Here is a 26,420-nt window from a genome sequence, read left to right on the forward strand (position 1 = left end):
CTCCACTACACACTCCAGATTGTTCCACTTCCTGACAACTCTATGACTGAAGAAATACTTCCTACCATCCCTGTGATTCATCTGAGTTTTCAGCTTCCAGTTGTCACCCCTTGTTGCTATGTCCCATCTCTGAAACATTCTCTCCCTATCCACCTTGTCAATTCCTCTCAGTATCTTTTATGTAGTTATGTCATCCCTATCCTCCCTGTCATTCAGCGTCGTCAGGTTGAGTTCCCTTCACCTCTTCCCGTAGGACATACCCCTCAGCTCTGGGACTAGTCTTGTTGCAAATCTTTACACTTTCTCTAATTTCTTGACGTGCTTGATCAGGTGTGGGTTCCAAACTGGTGTTGCATACTCCAATATGGGCCTGACGTGCACGGTGTACAGTGTATTGAATGATTCCTTACTCAGATATCGAAACGCTAGTCTTAGGTTTGCCAGTTGCTCATGTGCTGCTGCAGTTATTTGGTTAATGTGCGCCTCAGGACGTGTGCTCGGGAGGATACTCACCCCAAGATCATTTTATTTGAGTGTGGTTTGTAGCCTTGGGTCCCCTAGCCTGTACTCCGTTGCGGTCTTCTTTGACCTTCCCCAATATTCATGAATTAGCACTTAGTGAGGTTAAACTCCAGCAGTCAGTTGCTGGACAAGGCTTGCATTCTGTCCGGATTCCTTTGTAGTCCTGCCTGAGCCTCATCCGTTTGAATTCTTCGCATTAACTTCACATCGTCTGCAAACAGGGACACCTCTGAATCTATCCCTCCCATTATGTCATTCACATATACCAGGAACAGCACCGGTCCTAGGACTGACCCTTGTGGAACCCCGATCGTCACAGGCGCCCACTCTGACACCTCGTCACGTACCTTCACTCGTTGCTTCCTTCCTTTCAGGTATTCTATGATCCATTGCCGTGACTTTCCTGTTATTCCTGCCTGTGTGTGTGTGTGTGTGTGTGTACTCACCTAATTGTGGTTGCAGGGGTCGAGACTCAGCTCCTGGCCCCGCCTCTTCATTGATCGCTACTAGGTCCTCTCCCTCTCTGCTTCCTGAGCTTTGTCATACCTCTTCTTAAAACTATGTATGGTTCCTGCCTCCACTACACTTGCTAGGCTATTCCACTTCCTGACGACTCTGTGACTGGAGAAATACTTCCTAACGTCCCTGTGACTCGTCTGAGTTTTCAGCTTCCAGTTGTGACCCCTTGTTTCTGTGTCCCCTCTCTGGAACATCCTATCTCTGTCCACCTGTCTATTCCCTGCAGTATCCTGTATGTCGTTATCATGTCTCCCCTGACCCTTCTGTCCTCCAGTGTCGTCAGTCCGATTTCCCTCATCCTTTCCTCGTACGACATTCCCCTGAGCTCTGGGACTAGCCTTGTTGCAAACCTTTGTACTTTCTCTAACTTCTTGACTTGCTTGACCAGGTGTGGGTTCCAGACTGGTGCTGCATACTCCAGTATGGGCCTAACATACACAGTGTACAGTGTCTTGAACGATTCCTTATTAAGGTATCGGAACGCTATTCTCAGGTTTGCCAGGCGCCTGTATGCTGCAGCAGTTATTTGGTTGATGTGTGCCTCTGGTGACGTGCTCGGTGTTATGGTCACCCCAAGGTCTTTCTCCCTGAGTGAGGTCTGTAGTCTTTGTCCACCTAGCCTGTACTCTGTCTGCGGTCTTCTTTGCCCCTCCCCAATCTTCATGACTTTGCATTTGGCAGGACTGAATTCGAGAAGCCAGTTTCTGGACCACATGTCCAGCCTGTCCAGGTCTCTTTGCAGTCCTGCCTCATTCTCATCCAATTTAATTCTTCTCATCAACTTCACATCATCTGCGAATAGGGACACTTCAGAGTCTATTCCTTCCATCATGTCGTTCGCATATATCAAAAATAGCACTGGTCCTAGAACTGACCCCTGTGGGACCCCACTCGTCACAGGCACCCACTGTGATACCTCTTCACGTACCATGACTCGTTGCTGCCTCCCTGTCAGGTATTCCCTGATCCATTGCAGTGCCCTCCCTGTTATGTGCACCTGATCCTCCAGCTTCTGCACTAATCTCTTGTGGGGAACTGTGTCAAAGGCCTTCCTGCAGTCTAGGAAAATGCAATCAACCCACCCCTCTCTCTCGTGTCTTACTTCTGTTACCTTGTCATAAAACTCCAGTAGGTTTGTGACACAGGATTTGCCTTCCATGAACCCATGCTGGTTTTCATTTATAATCTTGTTCCGTTCCAGGTGTTCCACCACCCTCCTCCTGATAATCTTCTCCATGACTTTGCACACACTACATGTCAGAGACACAGGTCTGTAGTTTAGTGCCTCATTTCTGTTTCCTTTCTTAAATATGGGGACTACATTTGCTGTCTTCCATTTCTCAGGTAGTTGCCCAGTTTCAAGTTTTTTACGAGCAGAGCAACCCCTCCTCCCCCTCTGCCCCTTCTATCTTTCCTCATGATCTGGTATCCTGGTGGGAAGATTGCATCTGTTATTGTCTCCGTGAGTTTTGTTTCTGTAACTGCTATGATGTCTGGGGACTTCTCATTGATTCTTTCTTGCCATTCCTCATGTTTATTCATTAATCCATCCACATTTGTGTACCAAACCTTCAACTTCTGTTCAAATACTGTAACTGTGGTGCGGGAGGTGGGAACAGAGGGATTGGTGTGTGATGGTTGGTTTGGATTGTTCAGTTGCCTTGGGGGTGTAGTGGCTGGAGTCCTTCTGCAGGTGTTTCTGGGGGGTGTGCTTGTCCTTCCACTTGTTCCTGGGTTATTCTGCCCTCCTTTTTCATTTCCTCCCATTTCTCCTTTCGTTTTTGCATTCTCTTTCAGCATCATCCTTTCCTCCTGTGTTCTGTCTCGATCGAGGTACACACTCATGAACTCCTGTTTGTCTCTCAGCTGTGCTTTCTCCTGTAGGATCATGGTTCGGGTTGATTCTGCCTTGAAAATTACTTTGAGAGGCTGATTCCTTTTCTTTGTGAACCACCTGATTCTCTAAAAATTTGCCACCTGGGTCGTGTCCCCCTCGCCTATCACCTTCATGATACCTTCATTCGCTTTTTTCTCCTCCTGCTTTCTTTCATCATAAGTTTCCCCTTTAGCTTCATCTAGCCCATAGACAAAAACTGATCTCTCCCTTTCCACCTCCCACTGTGACTCCCATTGCATCCTCTGAGGTGTTTTAGTTCCTTCCCATGGAGTGTTCTTTCAGTCCCTTCCCTAGCTATGGCCCCTATGCTCATTGGTTTGTCCTTCCTGCTCACCTGTTCCTGGCCCCCACAGGTGTCTGGTAAGGTCCCTGCACATGTCCTAGTTCCTTCAATGTCTTCCAACCTCTCATTCTATCCTAGTGTGCTCCCTGTCTTTGTTTTGGCCCCATGTGGGTTTGACAGGACCTCTGCATACAGTTTAGCTTCCATGCTCCCTTCAGACCCATTGTCTGTGTCTGATGTAGCCATTGCTGATGCTACTTCTGTAATATCTTTGTCTCTATGCTGTTTCAGATGTCTCAGCTCCTCTTCTAATCTCTGTATCTTGTTTTCTGCTGCTGTGGCATGTTGCTTCCACCTTCTGCATTCTGCTGCTAACCTCTCCTCCATCTTCCTTGCAAGCTCATCTAGCCTCCTTCCCCAGTCTTCCTCCCTTTTTTTGAGCTCTGCCTCCCAGTCCTCCCTCCCAGATTCGTCCTTCGGGCCCCTTGTTCTCATCCTAGTTCTAGGTTCCCCCATTGCTCCACAGAAGGAAGGGGGAGAGGTTGTGTGTGTGTGTGTGTTTGTGTGTGTGTGAATTTCCTCATTACTCAATTTTCTGATTGCTCAATATTCTGATTGCTCAAGTTTCTGACTGCTCGATATTTGTCCTGTTTTTAATCTGAAAAATGACTAGCTGTTCACATTAATTAATTTTGTAAGGCAGTATTTTTTACTCAACCCGTGAGGTGATTACAGTGCAAGCATTATTATTATTCAGCGCTATATGACCCTTATGGGTTTAGCGCTTAATTATGATTATATTATTATTGTTTTTATATCTTAAAAGTTGTTGCAGTAAGTTTGACAAATTTTACGTATATTTGGGTTGTTTATTCCAAATATAATATGTCTTTATCACGTAAACATGACTCACGAAATCGTAATGACATGATTGCAAACAAACCATACCACGGGTGGGGTTTGAACCCACGATCAGTGTGTCTCAAAACTCCAGACCGTCGCGTTAACTACTGGCTAATGCGACGGTCTGGAGTTTTGAGACTCTGACCGCGGGTTCAAACCCCACCCTTGGTATGGTTTATCACGTAAAGTTTCTTTACAACATGATTTAGAACTTTACTTAAAGTTTATGCGTAATATAGTAAGTTATAACGTAAATACAATGAAGGGAAAAGTGTATTTACTGAACTTATACTCAGTACCATTTAAAATGTTTATAAAATTTACCACTAATAAGTTCCAGACTTCTTGTTAAGTCTTCATCCTTTTCCTTCAAAACTGCCCTTGTTACTCTTTTTTTTTTTTTTGTAGTGCGTCTGTACATTATCCAGCAGTAGTCGGTCGTCATGTCATTCCATTTACCTTGGTACCTTCTTTCCATCTTTATATCCTGGTGGGACCTTTCACATTACTCTTCACTTAAAGCTTACAGATTTTCCAGAACGTAGTCTAAATAAGCATCCAGGAAATGTCCTTTGAGACTCGCATTACATCCTAAGGCCTTGAACTTTTCAACATCGTGTTCACGATTTCTTCGTAGTTTGGGTCCTTATCGTTACCTAAGAATTTTTTTATGCCATTTTTGAAGGCAATCCATGTCTTTTTTTTTCAACATCAAGTAGTTTTCAAAATTCTCATCCTGAAGTTTCCTTTTATATGGCGGGACAAATATGGCATCTTTGAGCTTGCCATCCGACAATCCTGTAACTTTCTTGCACAAAAACTTAACACCGGCTCCGACTCGTAGTAAAGCTATAACAAAATGCTTCAATAAGCCAAATTTTATGGGCAGAGGAGGCAAGACAACATTTTTGGTTTAACCACACCGTCTCGTACTACATTCATTGTCCCTGGTGTAAGTCTACTCTAACTGGGTCATTGTTTCCTGGACCAAAATAGACTCTTGGTTCTATTGTCCCATTTACACAGGAAACACTGACACTTTATGTATACCAGTTGCAACGTACAAAGTACCTTTGTCCCCACAAACCATCCCAATGTGGTCTTTGTAGTTAACCTTATTTAAAACCAGCTCTAGATCCTCATAAATTTCCTTCACATGCGTAGTATGAACCCACAGGAGTGGAAGCATATTTGTTACCATTGTTTTGAAGAACTGCCTTAAGATTTCTTTTAGAGGAATCGATAAAATGTCTCCACTAATCAACATCACACCAGTAACATTAGTATAGTAAACTAAATCACCTTTTTGAGAAATATGTGGAACAAAATCTTTGTCCCGGTTTCGATACCAGGAGAATGATGTGCCATGAGTCGTTGAGCAGATGGAAGGTTGGGATACTAAATCACTTTTTTGTGTGTGTTGTATCCTTAATACAATACAGGAGCAAACGTAACAGTCATCGGTGTGATATTTTGGTTCCCTCCAGATCATTGGAACACCGTAACGAAATATTTTTTTTTTCGTACCTTTCGTCCACTGCCTTAGTTCTTCAGAGCAAACAGAACAGACTTTGGAGAGCCCGTGATTTGTCTTGGTCTCTGACTTTTACTCCAAAATATGCCAAGATTTATTTTTTTGACTGTAATGTTTCTCAGTTGCTTCTTAGTGACAACTTCATCACACATACCAGAACCTCTGCGGATAGTCAACACATACCTTGTGTAGCCATTATCACTACAACCACAACTCTACTTTGAAACAAAAATACACAATAAACATATGTACTAAAACAAAACACAAATACAATTCAAGTCAGTAAAGTGCAGTGACATGAGGTCACCTGACAGCTTTCATCCTCCTCGAGTGACCTGTAAGCCCTTTTCCCTCTCTCTCTCTCTCTCTCTCTCTCTCTCTCTCAAACTTTTTCTCTCTCACAACGTATTTCTCCATCACAACCTTTCTCACTCCCTCACAACATCTTTCTCCCTTTCGCACATCTTTCTCCCTCTTTCCCTCTTACATTCATTTTAAGACAAAGTATACTGGCAACACTGCTTTGTAGGCAACTTGACAAAAACTCGACCTGATGCATTAATGAAATCAACACATCGAAACTGATGAGAAACAAGCAGCAAATCTCCAGCAAAGAAATTGATATAAGCCTGTGTTATTGTTAATTATTATTACTATTATTATATTTTTATTAACATTATATCACACTGCTTCTCATACTCTCGATTTCTATGTCGTTACTCGTATCTTTACTTTATCTGTCTCTACCTCCCCTCCCACTTTTCCTTTCCCTCCTCAGCTTTTCTTTGCTCCCCTCTTCCTACTTTTTCGTCTGTCGTTTCCTTTCTCTACCCACTTCCTTCTCTCCCTCTTATGTTCTCCCTCTCTTTACTCACCCCTTCATCTCCTCTCTCTCTTTTTCGTCTTCTCTTCCTCCTTTTTTACCATTTTAACTTTTTATTCAGGTTCACTGTACAAATTTCGACTTTACACAGTAACACTTGTCTGTAAATAAACCCAGGATAACTACTTTAAGTCTATCTTATTTACGTTGCCTTACAGAATATAATTAGCATAATCAGGGGCTTTCTAGTATGTTATTGATGTCTGTTTGATGTCTGCTAGGTTTGTATATGTTGTATCATGTACTTGTAGAAATAATGATTATTATTATTATTATTATTATTATTATTATTATTATTATTATTATTATTATTATTACTAATACGGGAATAGTAGACATTTTTGGCCTTTAAATCAACTTACAACTATAGACATTTTTTAGATTTAATTGGTTTAACTTGAATGCTAAAGTTTGCATCTTGTCCCATTCTCTCTTTCTAGTTTTCTATCACATTGTCTCATTCCTTTTGTATCCCAGTGGTGGATATATGCTCATACAAATTCTATTTCTCCTGTGTTTGGGACAGGCAATCTTAAGAGATAATAATTCCCAAGCAATAGAAACTACGGCTCTGCTGTCGTAGTTGATGAACCTTTAATGGAATACTTGATATTCTCGTCGCTCTACCGAAATCTCACACATCAGTCTGAGAGATTTTAACACTATGTATGAAATTCATCCTGTGAGATGGAATATGACAGGGAAACATAACTAGCTTTTGTTCCTACTGTGTAACTGTCACATAGAATAATGTAGAGCACATAACTGGTGTATCCAATTTTGCTAAATAAAAAAAAATCGTCTCTCAATTTCCCTCTGTCTCTCATTCCGTTTGTCTATCAATGTCTTTTCCTCTTTCCTTCTCTCATATTGTCTCTCGTTCCTCCCTTCTCTCTTGCTTCAGGTGATGTGTTTCGTCATCGGGCTTCCCAGTGGAGGGTGTCAGTGTGTGTGGCAGCCTGCGCATGCTTCCAATATCGACTCCCCTCAGATGCCAGACAAAGCCAAACCTTTGAGATTTTTACATACGTTCACGCCTTAAAATGGTATTATTTTGCGTTAATCAACGGCAAGCAAATTGATTATGCTTTTGATAATTAAACTTTAACAAATATAACATTGCTTCTTGCAGTTAACCTGTTTTTTTATACATTTTAAACACTATTAAGTTTTACTGTAAACTGATGTATGCATAAAATTGGAAGTGTTTATTGGCCTCAAAAAAAAAAAAATGTATTTATAGAGCATAGTAATAAGTTACGGAATAAGGGAGAAAATATGACTAGAACTTATGGCGAACTCCATAAATGACTAACTGGTAACTGTCATCAGTACGGCAGCAGAATCCAGCGGCTTCAAAACACACCAATGGCAAAATGGCGCAAGTGGGGTCACCTCGAGCAATTCTGACATTATGGGCGTTGTGTGCGTGTGTGTGCTTTGTGTATGTGGAGGCGGACACTCTAAGTGATAGTGCCAACACTGAAACTCGCCAGGGTGGCCAAACCACAGTGCTTCACGAGCCCATCTCTCATAAAAAACACAGTCCTAAGCCCTTGCTCACCACGGATGATGTGGATGAACAGCAAAGCACAGACAGCCTCTCAAGCAGCAGCAGCAAGACGGAGTGGCGGACCAAAAGTAGTAGTAGTAGTAGCAGCAGCAGCAGTAGTGGAGCGCCGGTGAGGGAGACAGCCAGTAAGAGGAATATCAGCAGTCAGGGGCGTGGAGCCACTGCTCAGGAGCTGAAGTCAGCTACTTCCCTGGCAGGTAATCTGCTGCTGCTGCTTATATCCGTGGTCATCGCTGGCTCCCTCTTCGTGATGCTCCTCTGCTTCATCCATAAGTGGAAGGAAAACATGGGCACTACGTGAGTACTAGGCTCTGAGAGCAGCCATTCAGTTCTATTTAACAACAAACAACTTAACAGAACTTGAAACAACCCAAGCTTTTGCTATAACAATATTGTTATAACAACGTAATAATAAAGGCTTACGCTCTTCCATGTATCTGTTATGTACTCTTCTGCGTGTTGCCTCTTCTGTCAAAACTTTTCTGACCTGACAATCCAGGGCTCGCGGTGTGCACCCATTTATTATTCAATATTTTTAATGTTCAATTTCTGTACTTAATGAGACATTTAATAGTCTTTTATCAAGTTTCCACCTGTCGGCTATTATTTTGTTTCGTTATCGTAAAAATCAGCAACTCTGTACTGTTGATATAATCTTTTTATCAAAATTAGACACATCAACAATGTGCTGCTACACTTTTATAGTTACAGTGGAGCAAAAACTAGCCGTTTCCCCGTCGTATTCCATCACATGATGGGTCTCATACATAGTGTTGAAATGTGGTAGCCTCAGATAAGAGACTTCAGGTGAGCAATAAGGATATCATCAAGTATTCATGTAAGGGTTTCCTATAGTCAGTGTTGGAAGTGAGGAAGGATGGGGTAAGCACAGATGTTCTCAGGTACACGGCCATATACCTACTTACCAATTTCCCAAACTTGTTTCTTAAAGCCCAGCCCTATCACTGTGACAACCCAAAGCTAGATGTCCGTTATGTAATTGTTAGGAAATTCAAAACACACTCATCCATCACCTGTTGTAACCGTGATTCCCGTGACTGATTACAACTGCCACTTGAGTATCAGCCTCTGTGGTATTAGAAGCTACTGTACACATTTGGGCTCAAAAGAGGCATGTTGATGCTTGTTAAGTGCTCCTAATCTGAAGAATTGGAGCTACGCTCCTCTTCCTTGGATCATATCTGGTCGTCTGAGGGGGGGGGGTCATACACCTGGTTCTGTGATTTCCCTATGAGGTTAGAGCTTCACCTATTGCGACAAGTACCCAACATCAACAAATAATACTCGTAACACATTACGGCCGTTTCACTCTCCAGTTTTATCAAGCCAATTGTCTTATAAAGCCAAGTGATAAATGTCTCATTAGTTGTGCAGCTCATGTGTCCTCTTACCTAACATTGTTGTTAAGTCTACCAGTGTTTTTACCAGCACCCTGGTGGTTATTATTATTATTATTATTATTATTATTATTATTATTATTATTATGTATCCCTCAAGGGATACCTTGGAGTGGTTGACATATATTTTTCCTTCGAAGTCTCGATTTTATTTGCTTTATAACATGAGGCCTCATCAGCCATAAATGTGCATGTGTACATAAGTACAAATATATGTATGCATATGCCCAAGAATACATCTGCATGCATATACTGCACATACATACATGTGCACATGCATACATACACATCACATGCTGACAAAGTGTACATACATGAATACGTGCTCATACATATGCACACATACGCAGTTGTATATACATCTACACATCATTTACCAAACTGCGGCAGGCCAGGACTCTACCCTACGAACCTTGTGCCGCCTCCAGAGACAACACAATGTACGCAACACCTTACCACGGAGCCAGCGATCCTACAAAGAACCAAGCACACAGCACGGAGCTATTCAGACAGGATGAGGCTGAAATTAATCCTTGAGATACCACTGCCACAAGTGTCCTCGGACCAAGGCAAACACAGCTCCGTGCTGTGTGCTTGGTTCTTTGTAGGATCGCTGGCTCCGTGGTAAGGTGATACATTGTGCTGTCTCTGGAGGCGGCACAAGGTTCGTAGGGTCGATTCCTGGCCTGCCGCAGTTTGGAAATGATTTAAAATCACTTGTTTCGTGATTTCATTTACATATACACATGCTCGCACTTACATACGTAAACACATCGATATTTTCATATTTTGTTGCTTTATAATTTTATGACTGCAATACACTGTTCCTATAGCGTGCCAATGAAGTATAAGAGGCTGGAGTAATGCAGTACGGGAATACCATACTCTGCTTGCACAACGACAGAAAGGCGTCTTAGTTTGCTTGCAATTGTATAATGGCTATGTTATACACTTACAACCCATTTCTATAGTTAAAACAGTCATTGATAGCCTCATTCCTCTTGAGAATTGTTTTTATCATGAAAGGCGTGAAAATATATATTCGATATTGGTTTCTCATTTAATGTTGAAATGCCCTATGAGAATATTAGCATGTTCCTGCTTATTACTGGTTTAAGGTAAATGTCACCGAAGTTGTTTGTACACTTACAGTGGCGATTATACCAAAATTTATAAGCAGATTTTCATTACAGGATGTGTTGTGCCAATTGATAAACACACGGATCCTCTGACATAAATAGATTCCACTTTACATTGCAGGTTCTCACGCAATAAGACGAGTGTATCACCTGCCAAGTCGTAACCAGTAGATTAAAATGAATATATATATATATATATATATATATATATATATATATATATATATATATATATATATATATATATATATATGCAATAAGATCACAGTGAACAGGTGATTTCAGAATATGCAAAACAACCACTCTGAAAGAATAGAGAAATTCCAAGCGCTTTCGTGACTACTCGCATTATCAAGGAACTATGATAATGTTCCTTGATAATGTGAGTAGTCACGAAAGCGCTTGGAATTTCTCTATTCTTTCAGAGTGGTTGTTTTGCATATATATTTATATATATATATATATATATATATATATATATATATATATATATATATATATATATATATATATATATATATTATTCTACCCACGAACGAGTGGTATTGATCAATAACAACACCATGAGGCAGGCCAAAGCAGCATGGGTTCGAGTCCTTGGCTAGTCGCAGTGTTGTTATTGATATATATATATATATATATATATATATATATATATATATATATATATATATATATATATATGAGAATAAAAAGGCACTTTTATAATATTTATTATGAAGTTGTTCCTCCAAAAAGCCTCGTGTACGTGTCTTTTAACTAGTTTGCGATGCTATTCTGTAACTAGTGATGGGACGATACCAAAATTTTTGCCAATAACGATAGTCAATTTTAGGCCGGTACTGATACCGATGCCGTCAAAATTTTCAGATATATACGGATACTTTGGCGGTCCCCTAACTGCAATTCCTAACAAATCACCGGGAATATCCGTGTTAGTATCATAACAGCAGTCATTATCAAATTTACATTGTTTTACTTTACTAACATTCATGCGACCAAAAAATATCACATCTGCCAAATATAATATTCAATTATATTAATAGGGAGGCGCTCAACCAGTAAGGGTCATGCAGTACCGAGGGAATAGAAGTTAATCAAGTTTGTTGAAGTTAGTTTTTGAAAAAACGAATCAATGATTGCTCTATTTGTGCACTCCTTCCTATTGATTTCTACTTATCACAGAACTCCATCATCACTTTGGCATCACAACTTTTGCAGACTGGCTACAGCGTTTCCTGATAATATCGTCACTATTAGTCCTCGCTGCGAAGCCTCGTGTTACACAAATAACCCGCACATAAAAGAGAGAAGCTTACGACGACGTTTCGGTCCGACTTGGACCATTGACAAAGTCAATGTTATGTGCGGGTTATTTGTGTATCGTTCCAGTCACGGTATTGTGCCTTTTTGTTATTTAAGCCTCGTGTTCTTTTCGTTATACTCGTGTGCTGAGGGAGAAGAGGCCCTAAAGTTTTATGAACAGCCAACCCCTCCCTACACTAAATACTGCCGCAGTAACATTGAGATGGTGGGAAGAAAATGAGATATTTGCCTGTCAAACTCAGTATCACGGGATTGCTTGCATACCTGAGTAATGAGAATTGTCAGCATTTGACTGCTTTCCTTAGGCTTCAAGAGTTTCGTTTAAGCAGTGCTCGTGTTGATTATAGGGGAGGAAGCCTTTATTAGACACCGTTTCGCTCAGTGACGAACCTTTTTTCTAGTCATGTAACTTTAATAAAGTCTTGCTCTGCTATAACTTTATTACTCGACTTGTCAGCGCATTGCCTTCCATCTTTATTAATGCTACTTTCTCTTCGTCATCACTCAGGACAACCTTCCACTTTTAATGGTGGATACAGACACTGATGCAGTATAATGAGTGGGAGGGGCTGGGTTTGATTTGTGTCATTGGGTACGGGAGTTATTTCTTGGGAAGCTTTAGGTAGTAGTCGTTTTGATAAGGACCTGCCTCGCATGGGCCAGTAGGCCTTCTACAGTGTTCCTCCATTCTTATGTTCTTATGTTCTTATGTTTATTGACAACGTTTCAAAACGTGGGCAAAACGATGTCAGTAAAGGATCAAATTATCCTTACGTCTGTTTCCATCATGTCAGCACTTTATACAATTTCTCTAATATTTACGAGTAGTAGAGTCACTCTTAATCATCTCTGACGACAGCCTATCATATACAAGGGTAGTAAAATTGATTCGGTTATAAAAATAATTATAATTGAATATACATATTCATTACCGTTTAGAGTATTATGTTTACACAGAGAGAAGCGTGTGAACATTAAGGTCAGGGGGATTCGGCAGTATTTATGTACATGAACATATTTTAAAACGTATAGCATACATTTAACATAAAATATATATGCCGCGGAGAATCGGGGTGTCCTGATGATCTGGGTAAGTTAGTAAGGGTAAATATGGAATGGCCCCGAGTAGCCATTGGGGGGGGGGGGGAGCTGTGACCCCTGGTGACCAATTACAGCCATACGTGCCTGGCTGGTGGTTGTACCTGCCTGGATGATGGTTATACATGACTGGCCAATGGTACACATGCCAGGCTGATGGTTATACATGACTGGTGATGGTTATGCACGGTTGGCTGATGGTTACACAGATCAATACACGATGAGGCTAAAACTACATTATGGGACGCTGCATAAGCCCTTAGTCAATACTTTTTCTCCTCCCTCACTACACCAACCTCTCCCTCACTACACCAACCTCTCCCTCACTACACCAACCTCTCCCTCACTACACCAACCTCTCCCTCACTACATCCTCTCCCTCACTACACCAACCTCTCCCTCTACACCAACCTCTCCCTCACTACACCAACCTCTCCCTCACTACACCAACCTCTTCCTCACTACACCAACCTCTTCCTCACTGCACCAACCTCTCCCTCACTACAACCTCTCGACAACTTCTTCCTCATTACAACCTCTCGACAACTTCTCCCTAACTGCCCGAAAATCTCCCTCACTACTCTCTCCCCTATCTGTCTTACACTCCCTTACCTCCTAGTTCTGGGAATGATCCACCCCAGACCAGACGCCACTAGAGATTACGTTACTTACGTTAATTAACCTACATTTACGTCTGTTTATGGCTTAGCGCTTCTTTTTTATTATAATAATAATAATACGTTTGTTTACCAGGTGATAAACAAGTTACACGAAGGAAGGTGAGTGTGCCATAATTTATTATGAGATCCTTTAAGAGAGGAAGGGGAACCCTTGATGATGGTGAGGGACACTTGATGAGGGACCCTTGATGATGATGGGGGACCCTTGGTGATGGTGAGGGACCCTTGGTGATGGTGAGGGACCCTTGATGATGGTGAGGAACCCTTGATGATGGTGAAGGACCCTTGATGGTGAGGGACCCTTGTTGATGGCGAGGAACCCTTGATGATGGTGAGGAACCCTTGATGATGGTGAGGGACCCTTGATGGTGAGGAACCCTTGATGATGGTGAGGGACCCTTGATGATGGTGAGGGACCCCTGATGATGGTGAGGGACCCTTGATGTTGAGGGACCCCTGATGGTGAGGAACCCCTGATGATGGTGAGGTACCCTTGATGGTGAGGGACCCTGATGATGGTGAGGAACCCCTGATGATGGTGAGAGACCCTTGATGATGGTGAGGGACCCTTGATGATGAGGGACCCTTGATGATGGTGAGGAACCCTTGATGATGAGGGACCCTTGTTGATGGCGAGGAACCCTTGATGATGGTGAGGGATCCTTGATGGTGAGGAACTCTTGATGATGGTGAGGAACCCTTGATGATGGTGAGGAACCCTTGATGATGGTGAGGGACCCTTGATGATGGTGAGGAACCCTTGATGATGGTGAGGGACGCTTGATGATGGTGAGGGACTCTTGATGGTGAAGAACCCTTGATGATGGTGAAGGACCCTTGATGATGGTGAGGGACCCCTGATGATGGTGAGGGACCCTTGATGTTGAGGGACCCCTGATGGTGAGGAACCCCTGATGATGGTGAGGGACCCTTGATGATGGTGAGGGACCCTGATGATGGTGAGGAACCCCTGATGATGGTGAGGGACCCTTGATGATGGTGAGGGACCCTTGGTGATGGTGAGGGACCCTTGGTGATGGTGAGGGACCCTTGATGATGGTGAGGAGTCCTTGGTGATGGTGGGGGACCCTTGATGATGGTGAGGGACCCTTGATGATGAGGGACCTTTGATAATGGTGAGGGACCCTTGGTGATGGTGAGGGACCCTTGGTGATGGTGAGGGACCCTTGATGATGGTGATGGACCCTTGATGATGGTGAGGGACCCTTGATGATGGTAAGGGACCCTTGATGATGGTGAGGGACCCCTTGATGGTGAGGGACCCTTGATGATGGTGAGGGACCCTTGGTGATGGTGAGGTACCCTTGATGATGGTGAGGGACCATTGATGCTGGTGAGGGACCCTTGATGATGGTGAGGGACCCTTGATGATGGTGAGGGACCCTTGATGATGGTGAGGGACCCTTGATGATGAGGGACTCTTGATGATGGTGAGGGACCCTTGGTGATGGTGAGGTACCCTTGATGATGGTGAGGGACCATTGATGCTGGTGAGGGACCCTTGATGATGGTGATCCTGCCTTGAATCATAAGAACATAAGAAAGGAGACACACTGCAATGGGCCTGTTGGCCAATACTAGGCAGGTCCTTCACAAATTAAACCCACTATCAGAATAAACGCTACCAGGCAATAAGCTTTGACAAATTTATTTACTCACACGCATGTCCCTCTCAAATCCAACCCCTCTGGCTCATAACCTCAAAACCCTATTCACATCCCCCCTGCCAACACCTGTCTTCCACCTATACACCTCTATCAACCCTGAGTTTCTTAACATTTCGGAGTTTAGTGTGTTTGTACTCATGTGTAGTTGCGGGGGTCGAATCGTAGCTCGTGTGTGTGTACTCACCTATTTGTACTCACCTATTTGTGGTTGCAGGGGTCGAGTCCTAGCTCCTGGCCCCGCCTCTTCACCGGTTGCTACTAGGCCCTCTCTCTCCCCGCTCCATGAGCTTTATCAAACCTCGTCTTAAAACTGTGTATGGTTCCTGCCTCCACTACGTCATTTTCTAGGCTATTCCACTGCCTTACAACTCTATGACTGAAGAAATACTTCCTACTATCTCTCTGACTCATTTGTGTCTTCAACTTCCAATTGTGGCCTCTTGTTTCTGTGTCCCCTCCCTGGAACATCCTGTCCTTGTCCACCTTGTCTATTCCACGCAGTATTTTATATGTCGTTATCATGTCTCCCCTGACCCTCCTGTCCTCCAGTGTCGTCAGGCCGATTTCCCTTAATCTTTCTTCATAGGACATTCCCCTTAGCTCTGGAACTAACCTTGTTGCAAACCTTTGTACTTTCTCTAGTTTCTTGACGTGCTTTATCAAGTGCGGGTTCCAAACAGGTGCTGCATACTCCAGTATGGGCCTGACATACACGGTGTACAGTGTCTTGAATGATTCCTTACTAAGGTGTCGGAATGCTGTTCTCAGGTTTGCCAGGCGCCCATATGCTGCAGCAGTTATCTGATTGATGTGTGCTTCCGGAGACATGCTCGGTGTTATACTCACCCCAAGATCTTTCTCCTTGAGTGAGGTTTGCAGTCTTTGGCCACCTAGCCTATACTCTGTCTGTGGTCTTCTGTGCCCTTCCCCTATCTTCATGACTTTGCATTTGGCAGGATTAAATTCGAGAAGCCATTTGCTGGACCAGGTGTCCAGTCTGTCCAGGTCTCTTTGAAGTCCTGCCTGGTCCTCATCAGATTTAATTCTCCTCATTAACTTCACATCATCTGCAAACAGGGACACTTCTGAGTCTAACCCTTCCGTCATGTCGTTCACATATACCAAAAATAGCACTGGTCCTATGACCGACCCCTGTGGGACCCCGCTCGTCACAGGTGCCCACTGTGATACATCATTACGTACCATGACTCGTTGTTGCCTCCCTGTCAGGTATTCTCTGATCCATTGCAGTGCCCTTCCTGTTATATGCGCCTGATGCTCTAGCTTCTGCACTAATCTCTTGTGAGGAACTGTGTCAAAGGCCTTCTTGCAGTCCAAGAAGATGCAGTCAACCCACCCCTCTCTCTCTTGTCTTACTTCTGTTATTTTATCATAAAACTCCAGAAGGTTTGTGACACAGGATTTGCCTTCCGTGAATCCGTGCTGGTTGGCATTTATACTCCTGTTCCGTTCCAGGTGCTCCACCACTCTCCTCCTGATAATCTTCTCCATAATTTTGCATACTATACACGTCAATGACACAGGTCTATAGTTTAGTGCCTCTTTTCTGTCTCCTTTTTTGAAAATGGGAACTACATTTGCCGTCTTCCATACCTCAGGTAGTTGCCCAGTTTCCAGGGATGTGTTGAAGATTGTGGTAAGTGGTACGCACAACATATCTGCTCCCTCTCTAAGGACCCACGGAGAGATGTTGTCCGGTCCCATTGCCTTTGAGGTATCGATGTCCCTTAGCAGTTTCTTCACCTCCTCCTCATCTGTATGTATGTCGTCCAACACTTGTTGGTGTATTCCTTGTTGGTGTCCCCATCTGGTCTGTCCCCCCAGAGTCCTTCCTGTCTCTACTGTAAATACTTCCTTAAATCTCGTGTTGAGCTCCTCACATACCTCTTGATCGTTTCTTGTGAGTTCTCCACCTTCTTTCCTCAGCCTTATCACCTGGTCCTTGACTGTTGTCTTCCTCCTAATGTGGCTATACAGCAGTTTCGGGTCAGATTTGACTTTCGATGCTATGTCGTTTTCATACTGTCGCTGGGCCTCCCTCCTTATCTGCGCATACTCGTTTCTGGCTCTTCTACTAATCTCCTTGTTTTCCTGGGTCCTATGCCTCCTGTACCTTTTCCATTCTCTGTTGCACTTAGTTTTTGCCTCCCTACACCTTCGGGTAAACCAAGGACTCGTTTTGGTCTTCCTATTATTGTGTGTGTGTGTGTGTGTGTGTGTGTGTGTGTGTGTGTGTGTGTGTGTGTGTGTGTGTATGCGCGCGTTTCTTGACTTTAATTAAGACTGCCCGTGATTGGTCGTATGCATGCCTAGAGGTGTGTGTATCTATATATACGCTAAGAGGTGTGTGTGTATATACGGTAAAAGGTGTATATCTGTATATATACATTAAGAGGTATATATATCTTTGGGTATATGCAAAGTTTAGTTTATTGTACGGATTAGACAAGTTTTGACTGACGGTATCCAGTTTGCACAACGTCCGGTGATAACCTCTGTTAACCAAGTTTGTTAAACAAATGATCATCTAGCTCCGTTTTGAACTCTAATGAACTCTTTCACATACTGCCGCTAGTGATGGTGACACTCAGAACTAATGATGGTGACACTCAGAACTAATGATGGTGACGCTCAGAACTAATGATGGTGACGCTCAGAACTAATGATGGTGACACTCAAAACTAATGATGGTGACACTCAAAACTAATGATGGTGACACTCAGAACTAATGATGGTGACACTCAAAACTAATGATGGTGACACTCAAAACTAATGATGGTGACACTCAAAACTAATGATGGTGGCACTCAAAACTAATGATGGTGACACTCAAAACTAATGATGGTGACACTCAGAACTAATGATGGTGACACTCAGAACTAATGATGGTGACACTCAGAACTAATGATGGTGACACTCAGAACTAATGATGGTGACACTCAGAACTAATGATGGTGACACTCAGAACTAATGATGGTGACACTCAAAACTAATGATGGTGACACTCAAAACTAATGATGGTGACACTCAGAACTAATGATGGTGACACTCAGAACTAATGATGGTGACACTCAGAACTAATGATGGTGACACTCAGAACTAATGATGGTGACACTCAAAACTAATGATGGTGACACTCAAAACTAATGATGGTGACACTCAAAACTAATGATGGTGACACTCAGAACTAATGATGGTGACACTCAAAACTAATGATGGTGACACTCAGAACTAATGATGGTGACACTCAAAACTAATGATGGTGACACTCAAAACTAATGATGGTGACACTCAAAACTAATGATGGTGGCACTCAAAACTAATGATGGTGACACTCAAAACTAATGATGGTGACACTCAAAACTAATGATGGTGACACTCAGAACTAATGATGGTGACACTCAGAACTAATGATGGTGACACTCAGAACTAATGATGGTGACACTCAGAACTAATGATGGTGACACTCAGAACTAATGATGGTGACACTCAAAACTAATGATGGTGACACTCAAAACTAATGATGGTGACACTCAAAACTAATGATGGTGACACTCAGAACTAATGATGGTGACACTCAGAACTAATGATGGTGACACTCAGAACTAATGATGGTGACACTCAGAACTAATGATGGTGACACTCAGAACTAATGATGGTGACACTCAAAACTAATGATGGTGACACTCAAAACTAATGATGGTGACACTCAAAACTAATGATGGTGGCACTCAAAACTAATGATGGTGACACTCAAAACTAATGATGGTGACACTCAAAACTAATGATGGTGACACTCAGAACTAATGATGGTGACACTCAGAACTAATGATGGTGACACTCAGAACTAATGATGGTGACACTCAGAACTAATGATGGTGACACTCAGAACTAATGATGGTGACACTCAAAACTAATGATGGTGACACTCAAAACTAATGATGGTGACACTCAAAACTAATGATGGTGACACTCAGAACTAATGATGGTGACACTCAGAACTAATGATGGTGACACTCAGAACTAATGATGGTGACACTCAGAACTAATGATGGTGACACTCAGAACTAATGATGGTGACACTCAAAACTAATGATGGTGACACTCAAAACTAATGATGGTGACACTCAGAACTAATGATGGTGACACTCAAAACTAATGATGGTGACACTCAGAACTAATGATGGTGACACTCAAAACTAATGATGGTGACACTCAGAACTAATGATGGTGACACTCAAAACTAATGATGGTGACACTCAGAACTAATGATGGTGACAGAACTAATGATGGTGACACTCAAAACTAATGATGGTGACACTCAAAACTAACGATGGTGACACTCAAAACTAATGATGGTGACACTCAAAACTAATGATGGTGACACTCAAAACTAATGATAGTGACACTCAAAACTAATGCTGGTGACACTCAGAACTAATGATGGTGACACTCAAAACTAATGATAGTGACACTCAAAACTAATGCTGGTGACACTCAGAACTAATGATGGTGACAGAACTAATGATAGTGACACTTAAAACTAATGATGGTGACACTCAGAACTAATGATGGTGACACTCAAAACTAATGATGGTGACACTCAGAACTCAGGAGATCAGTTGATGCATTATTTAATCTCCATTTAAAATCTTCATTAGCAAGAAGCACAAAGAATGGTTGGTTAGTGGGGTTTGAAGCCTATCAACTACACTAGGGTCATTAAGGCTACGGGTAGCCATTTTACAACCAGACAAAAATACTTTAATCCCTATAATAGGATTTAAATAAACTTGCAGCATGTATACACCGAGACATACACATCATGGTGAAGTCGGTTTTCAAAACCATTCATCACACCTCACCCCTCAAGGAAGGTTCCTTGATGTTGGTGAGGGGCTCTTGATTTAGGAAATTGGATCTGTGCTCCAGTTCCCCGAATTAAGCCTGAATGCCTTCCACATCCCCCCCCCCCAGGCGCTGTATAATCCTCCGGGTTTAGCGCTTCCCCTTTGATTATAATAATAATAATAATAATCATCACACCTCATGGTGTATACACCTTGCGACGGTGAGAAAATTACATGTTTGTGTAGTATGTGAGTAGAATTTATATAGGGAGTGAGTAGCATTTGTAATGGTTTTATTGAATGGGTAGTTTATATATTGAGTGTGTAGAATTTATATAGTTGAGTGGGTAGAATTTATATAGGTTGTCGGTAAGGCTTATATAGTGAGTGGAGTATATATAATGAGTGGGTATTGTTATATAGCGAGTGGGTGGTTTATATAGTGAGTTGCTTAAGTAACAGGTGCGGGTTGATGACTGTGTGCTGACTGACTGGCAACTCTTCAAGTGGCGCCTTGATGATGATGTCTTTATCCAAGGAATTACAATCATCCTCTTCCTCGTATCAACCGTGATTACCGTCATCCCCGCCCTCCCGTCTGGCTCCAGCATTCTCTCCCTCATGCATCATGCACCACATCTTCTCCCAGGAATTTTGTCCGTGATAATTTTGGCTTCATAACAGATTTTGGAAATGCGTTTGGTGAAGACAATTTCTATTATCTTCATCTGTCTTTTAGGTAATGACCTGGAACAAATTTTAGTTTCTGTATTGTGATCTGTGTCTTGTGAAATCAATTTAATCTGCTCCGGTTTTATATACGTATTTACTCAAAAATCCTGTGATTGCATCCCTAAGACTTGTGTAATAGTTTATCAACTAAACTAGCATACACTTCTGTAGGTTGAATACATAGAGGTAAGTTTCTGTGTATATACACTCAGAGGTTAATGTATGGCGTATTAGAATATTTTTTTATGTTGGCGTGCTCGTGATTTTCAGCTTTAATGACCCACGTGCAGTATACAGGCCTTAATGATCTACGTGCACTCGGGGTCTTCATGGCCCACGTTTGGTATACAGGTCTCACTGGACCGGATATAGTGCACAAGCCTTAATCACCCACGTGCAGAATTATCCACTCTTAGGATAAACCCTGATTACCTCCCATTCCCAGGCACTGCATGACCCTTACCTATACGGGGTGATCACTTGCCCTGGGCTTGTCGCTGTATCTAATCTGCATACATGGCTGGGTATTGATCGTGGCCTAACCTGCCTACCACTTCTTTCCTTCTGGCCCACCCACCACCGATAAACCTACCCACCCACCCGCCCGCCCGCCCGCCCACTTACCTGGCCAGACGAACGCCCGTCATACGAAAATTCTTCCCCTGAGCACCCGTCATCGAGACACTCAGAATGATTTTTTTTGCTGCCCTAAAACTATCAGAGTTATTAATATGAGGAAGGAGCTTGGTGCGCTTAATATCAATAATAACGTTTTTGAGATTAACGCTGTACTTGGTATTAGTGAGAAATGAACCAGACACTGTCACTACAAATCTTAATAAATATCTGGAGGTAAACGTAGATTTAAATGGGCTGTAAAAACATGCGATTTTACTAAGTTTTATAACGTGCATAAAGTGTTTCATTGTGCAAGAATGGTATATAATACCGACAAGATGAAATTAAGACATATGTGCAACATCTGGGTATCTTTATTGTAGACATTTCGCCATCCAGTAGCTTTATCAATACAAATTCTAGGACATAACTTGAAGACAGTAGAACTATGTACAGAAGATGAGGTAATCAGTCCCTCAGCGTGTTTCATTGTAGAAAATAAAACTTCACCCCTCCTTGGAATTTATATTCATTTAATATCACAAATCTGCAAGTTCCTCCTGAAGAAGAAATTTCTCGCTTCATCGTTAGCAATAATACATTACAAATCAATCACACTAATTGATCTAAGCCGGAGTCTACTGCAGCTGTGCTTGTTGTTACCTCCCCAGGCACTACCTTGTTACCTCCCCAGGCACTACCTTGTTGTTACCTCCCCAGGCACTACCTTGTTGTTACCTCCCCAGGCACTACCTTGTTGTTACCTCCCCAGGCACTACCTTGTTACCTCCCCAGGCACTACCTTGTTGTTACCTCCCCAGGCACTACCTTGTTGTTACCTCCCCAGGCACTACCTTGTTACCTCCCCAGGCACTACCTTGTTACCTCCCCAGGCACTACCTTGTTACCTCCCCAGGCACTACCTTGTTGTTACCTCCCCAGGCACTACCTTGTTGTTACCTCCCCAGGCACTACCTTGTTACCTCCCCAGGCACTACCTTGTTACCTCCCCAGGCACTACCTTGTTACCTCCCCAGGCACTACCTTGTTACCTCCCCAGGCGCTACCTTGTTACCTCCCCAGGCACTACCTTGTTGTTACCTCCCCAGGCACTACCTTGTTACCTCCCCAGGCACTACCTTGTTGTTACCTCCCCAGGCACTACCTTGTTACCTCCCCAGGCACTACCTTGTTGTTACCTCCCCAGGCACTACCTTGTTACCTCCCCAGGCACTACCTTGTTACCTCCCCAGGCGCTACCTTGTTACCTCCCCAGGCACTACCTTGTTGTTACCTCCCCAGGCACTACCTTGTTACCTCCCCAGGCACTACCTTGTTGTTACCTCCCCAGGCACTACCTTGTTACCTCCCCAGGCACTACCTTGTTGTTACATCCCCAGGCACTACATTGTTACCTCCCCAGGCACTACCTTGTTACCTCCCCAGGCACTACCTTGTTACCTCCCCAGGCACTACTTTGTTACCTCCCCAGGCACTACCTTGTTACCTCCCCAGGCACTACCTTGTTACCTCCCCAGGCACTACCTTGTTACCTTCCCAGGCACTACCTTGTTGTTACCTCCCCAGGCACTACCTTGTTACCTCCCCAGGCACTACCTTGTTGTTACCTCCCCAGGCACTACCTTGTTACCTCCCCAGGCACTACCTTGTTACCTCCCCAGGCACTACCTTGTTACCTCCCCAGGCACTACCTTGTTACCTCCCCAGGCACTACCTTGTTACCTCCCCAGGCACTACCTTGTTACCTCCCCAGGCACTACCTTGTTACCTCCCCAGGCACTACCTTGTTGTTACCTCCCCAGGCACTACCTTGTTACCTCCCCAGGCACTACCTTGTTGTTACCTCCCCAGGCACTACCTTGTTGTTACCTCCCCAGGCACTACCTTGTTGTTACCTCCCCAGGCACTACCTTGTTGTTACCTCCCCAGGCACTACCTTGTTGTTACCTCCCCAGGCACTACCTTGTTGTTACCTCCCCAGGCACTACCTTGTTGTTACCTCCCCAGGCACTACCTTGTTGTTACCTCCCCAGGCACTACCTTGTTGTTACCTCCCCAGGCACTACCTTGTTGTTACCTCCCCAGGCACTACCTTGTTGTTACCTCCCCAGGCACTACCTTGTTACCTCCCCAGGCACTACCTTGTTACCTCCCCAGGCACTACCTTGTTACCTCCCCAGGCACTACCTTGTTACCTTCCCAGGCACTACCTTGTTACCTCCCCAGGCACTACCTTGTTACCTCCCCAGGCACTACCTTGTTGTTACCTCCCCAGGCACTACCTTGTTACCTCCCCAGGCACTACCTTGTTGTTACCTCCCCAGGCACTACCTTGTTGTTACCTCCCCAGGCACTACCTTGTTACCTCCCCAGGCACTACCTTGTTACCTCCCCAGGCACTACCTTGTTACCTCCCCAGGCACTACCATGTTGTTACCTCCCCAGGCACTACCTTGTTACCTCCCCAGGCACTACCTTGTTACCTCCCCAGGCACTACCTTATTGTTACCTCCCCAGGCACTACCTTGTTACCTCCCCAGGCACTACCTTGCTACCTCCCCAGGCACTACCTTGTTGTTACCTCCCCAGGCACTACCTTGTTGTTACCTCCCCAGGCAGTACCTTGTTGTTACCTCCCCAGGCACTACCTTGTTACCTCCCCAGGCACTACCTTGTTACCTCCCCAGGCAATACCTTGTTACCTCCCCAGGCACTACCTTGTTACCTCCCCAGGCACTACCTTGTTGTTACCTCCCCAGGCACTACCTTGTTGTTACCTCCCCAGGCACTACCTTGTTACCTCCCCAGGCACTACCTTGTTACCTCCCCAGGCACTACCTTGTTGTTACCTCCCCAGGCACTACCTTGTTACCTCCCCAGGCACTACCTCGTTACCTTCCCAGGCACTACCTTGTTACCTCCCCAGGCACTACCTTGTTACCTCCCCAGGCACTACCTTGTTGTTACCTCCCCAGGCACTACCTTTTTGTTACCTCCCCAGGCACTACCTTGTTACCTCCCCAGGCACTACCTTGTTGTTACCTCCCCAGGCACTACCTTGTTGTTACCTCCCCAGGCACTACCTTGTTACCTCCCCAGGCACTACCTTGTTACCTCCCCAGGCACTACCTTGTTACCTCCCCAGGCACTACCTTGTTGTTACCTCCCCAGGCACTACCTTGTTACCTCCCCAGGCACTACCTTGTTACCTCCCCAGGCACTACCCTGTTGTTACCTCCCCAGGCATTACCTTGTTACCTCCCCAGGCACTACCTTGTTACCTCCCCAGGCACTACCTTGTTGTTACTTCCCCAGGCACTACCTTGTTGTTACCTCCCCAGGCACTACCTTGTTGTTACCTCCCCAGGCACTACCTTGTTACCTCCCCAGGCACTACCTTGTTACCTCCCCAGGCACTACCTTGATACCTCCCCAGGCACTACCTTGTTACCTCCCCAGGCACTACCTTGTTGTTACCTCCCCAGGCACTACCTTGTTGTTACCTCCCCAGGCACTACCTTGTTGTTACCTCCCCAGGCACTACCTTATTACCTCCCCACGCACTACCTTGTTACCTCCCCAGGCACTACCTTGTTGTTACCTCCCCAGGCACTACCTTGTTGTTACCTCCCCAGGCACTACCTTGTTAACTCCCCAGGCACTACCTTGTTGTTACCTCCCCAGGCACTACCTTGTTACCTCCCCAGGCACTACCTTGTTGTTACCTCCCCAGGCACTACCTTGTTGTTGCCTCCCCAGGCACTACCTTGTTACCTCCCCAGGCACTCCCTTGTTACCTCCCCAGGCACTACCTTGTTACCTCCACAGGCACTACCTTGTTACCTCCCCAGGCACTACCTTGTTACCTCCCCAGGCACTACCTTGTTACCTCCCCAGGCACTACCTTGTTGTTACCTCCCCAGACACTACCTTGTTACCTCCCCAGGCACTACCTTGTTACCTCCCCAGGCACTACCTTGTTACCTCCCCAGGCACTACCTTGTTACCTCCCCAGGCACTACCTTGTTACCTCCCCAGGCACTACCTTTTTGTTACCTCCCCAGGCACTACCTTGTTGTTACCTCCTCAGGCACTACCTTGTTACCTCCCCAGGCACTACCTTGTTGTTACCTCCCCAGGCACTACCTTGTTACCTCCCCAGGCACTACCTTGTTGTTAACTCCCCAGGCACTACCTTGTTACCTCCCCAGGCACTACCTTGTTGTTACCTCCCCAGGCACTACCTTGTTACCTCCCCAGGCACTACCTTGTTACCTCCCCAGGCACTACCTTGTTGTTACCTCCCCAGGCACTACCTTGTTACCTCCCCAGGCACTACCTTGTTACCTCCCCAGGCACTACCTTGTTGTTACCTCCCCAGGCACTACCTTGTTGTTACCTCCCCAGGCACTACCTTGTTGTTACCTCCCCAGGCACTACCTTGTTGTTGCCTCCCCATGCACTACCTTGTTGTTACCTCCCTAGGCACTACCTTGTTGTTACCTCCCCAGGCACTACCTTGTTACCTCCCCAGGCACTACCTTGTTACCTCCCCAGGCACTACCTTGTTACCTCCCCAGGCACTACCTTGTTACCTCCCCAGGCACTACCTTGTTGTTACCTCCCCAGGCACTACCTTGTTGTTACCTCCCCAGGCACTACCTTGTTACCTCCCCAGGCACTACCTTGTTACCTCCCCAGGCACTACCTTGTAA

At 44.3% G+C, this 26,420-nt stretch overlaps 1 protein-coding gene across 1 annotated transcript in view; it reads left to right on the plus strand.

Annotated features, from left to right (window-relative positions):
- The first annotated feature begins 7,467 nt into the window (after positions 1–7,467).
- LOC128698982 (uncharacterized) overlaps positions 7,468–26,420 on the plus strand; it is a 152,451-nt gene continuing 133,498 nt past the window's right edge. The window contains exon 1 of the mRNA XM_053791484.2: positions 7,468–8,411. Within this exon, the coding sequence (XP_053647459.2) occupies positions 7,918–8,411 (494 nt within the window). The 5' untranslated portion in view covers positions 7,468–7,917. The remainder of the gene's footprint in view (positions 8,412–26,420) is intronic.

The sequence above is a fragment of the Cherax quadricarinatus genome, chromosome 55 (genome assembly GCF_038502225.1).
Source record: "Cherax quadricarinatus isolate ZL_2023a chromosome 55, ASM3850222v1, whole genome shotgun sequence".
Classification (NCBI taxonomy): Eukaryota; Metazoa; Arthropoda; class Malacostraca; order Decapoda; family Parastacidae; genus Cherax; species Cherax quadricarinatus.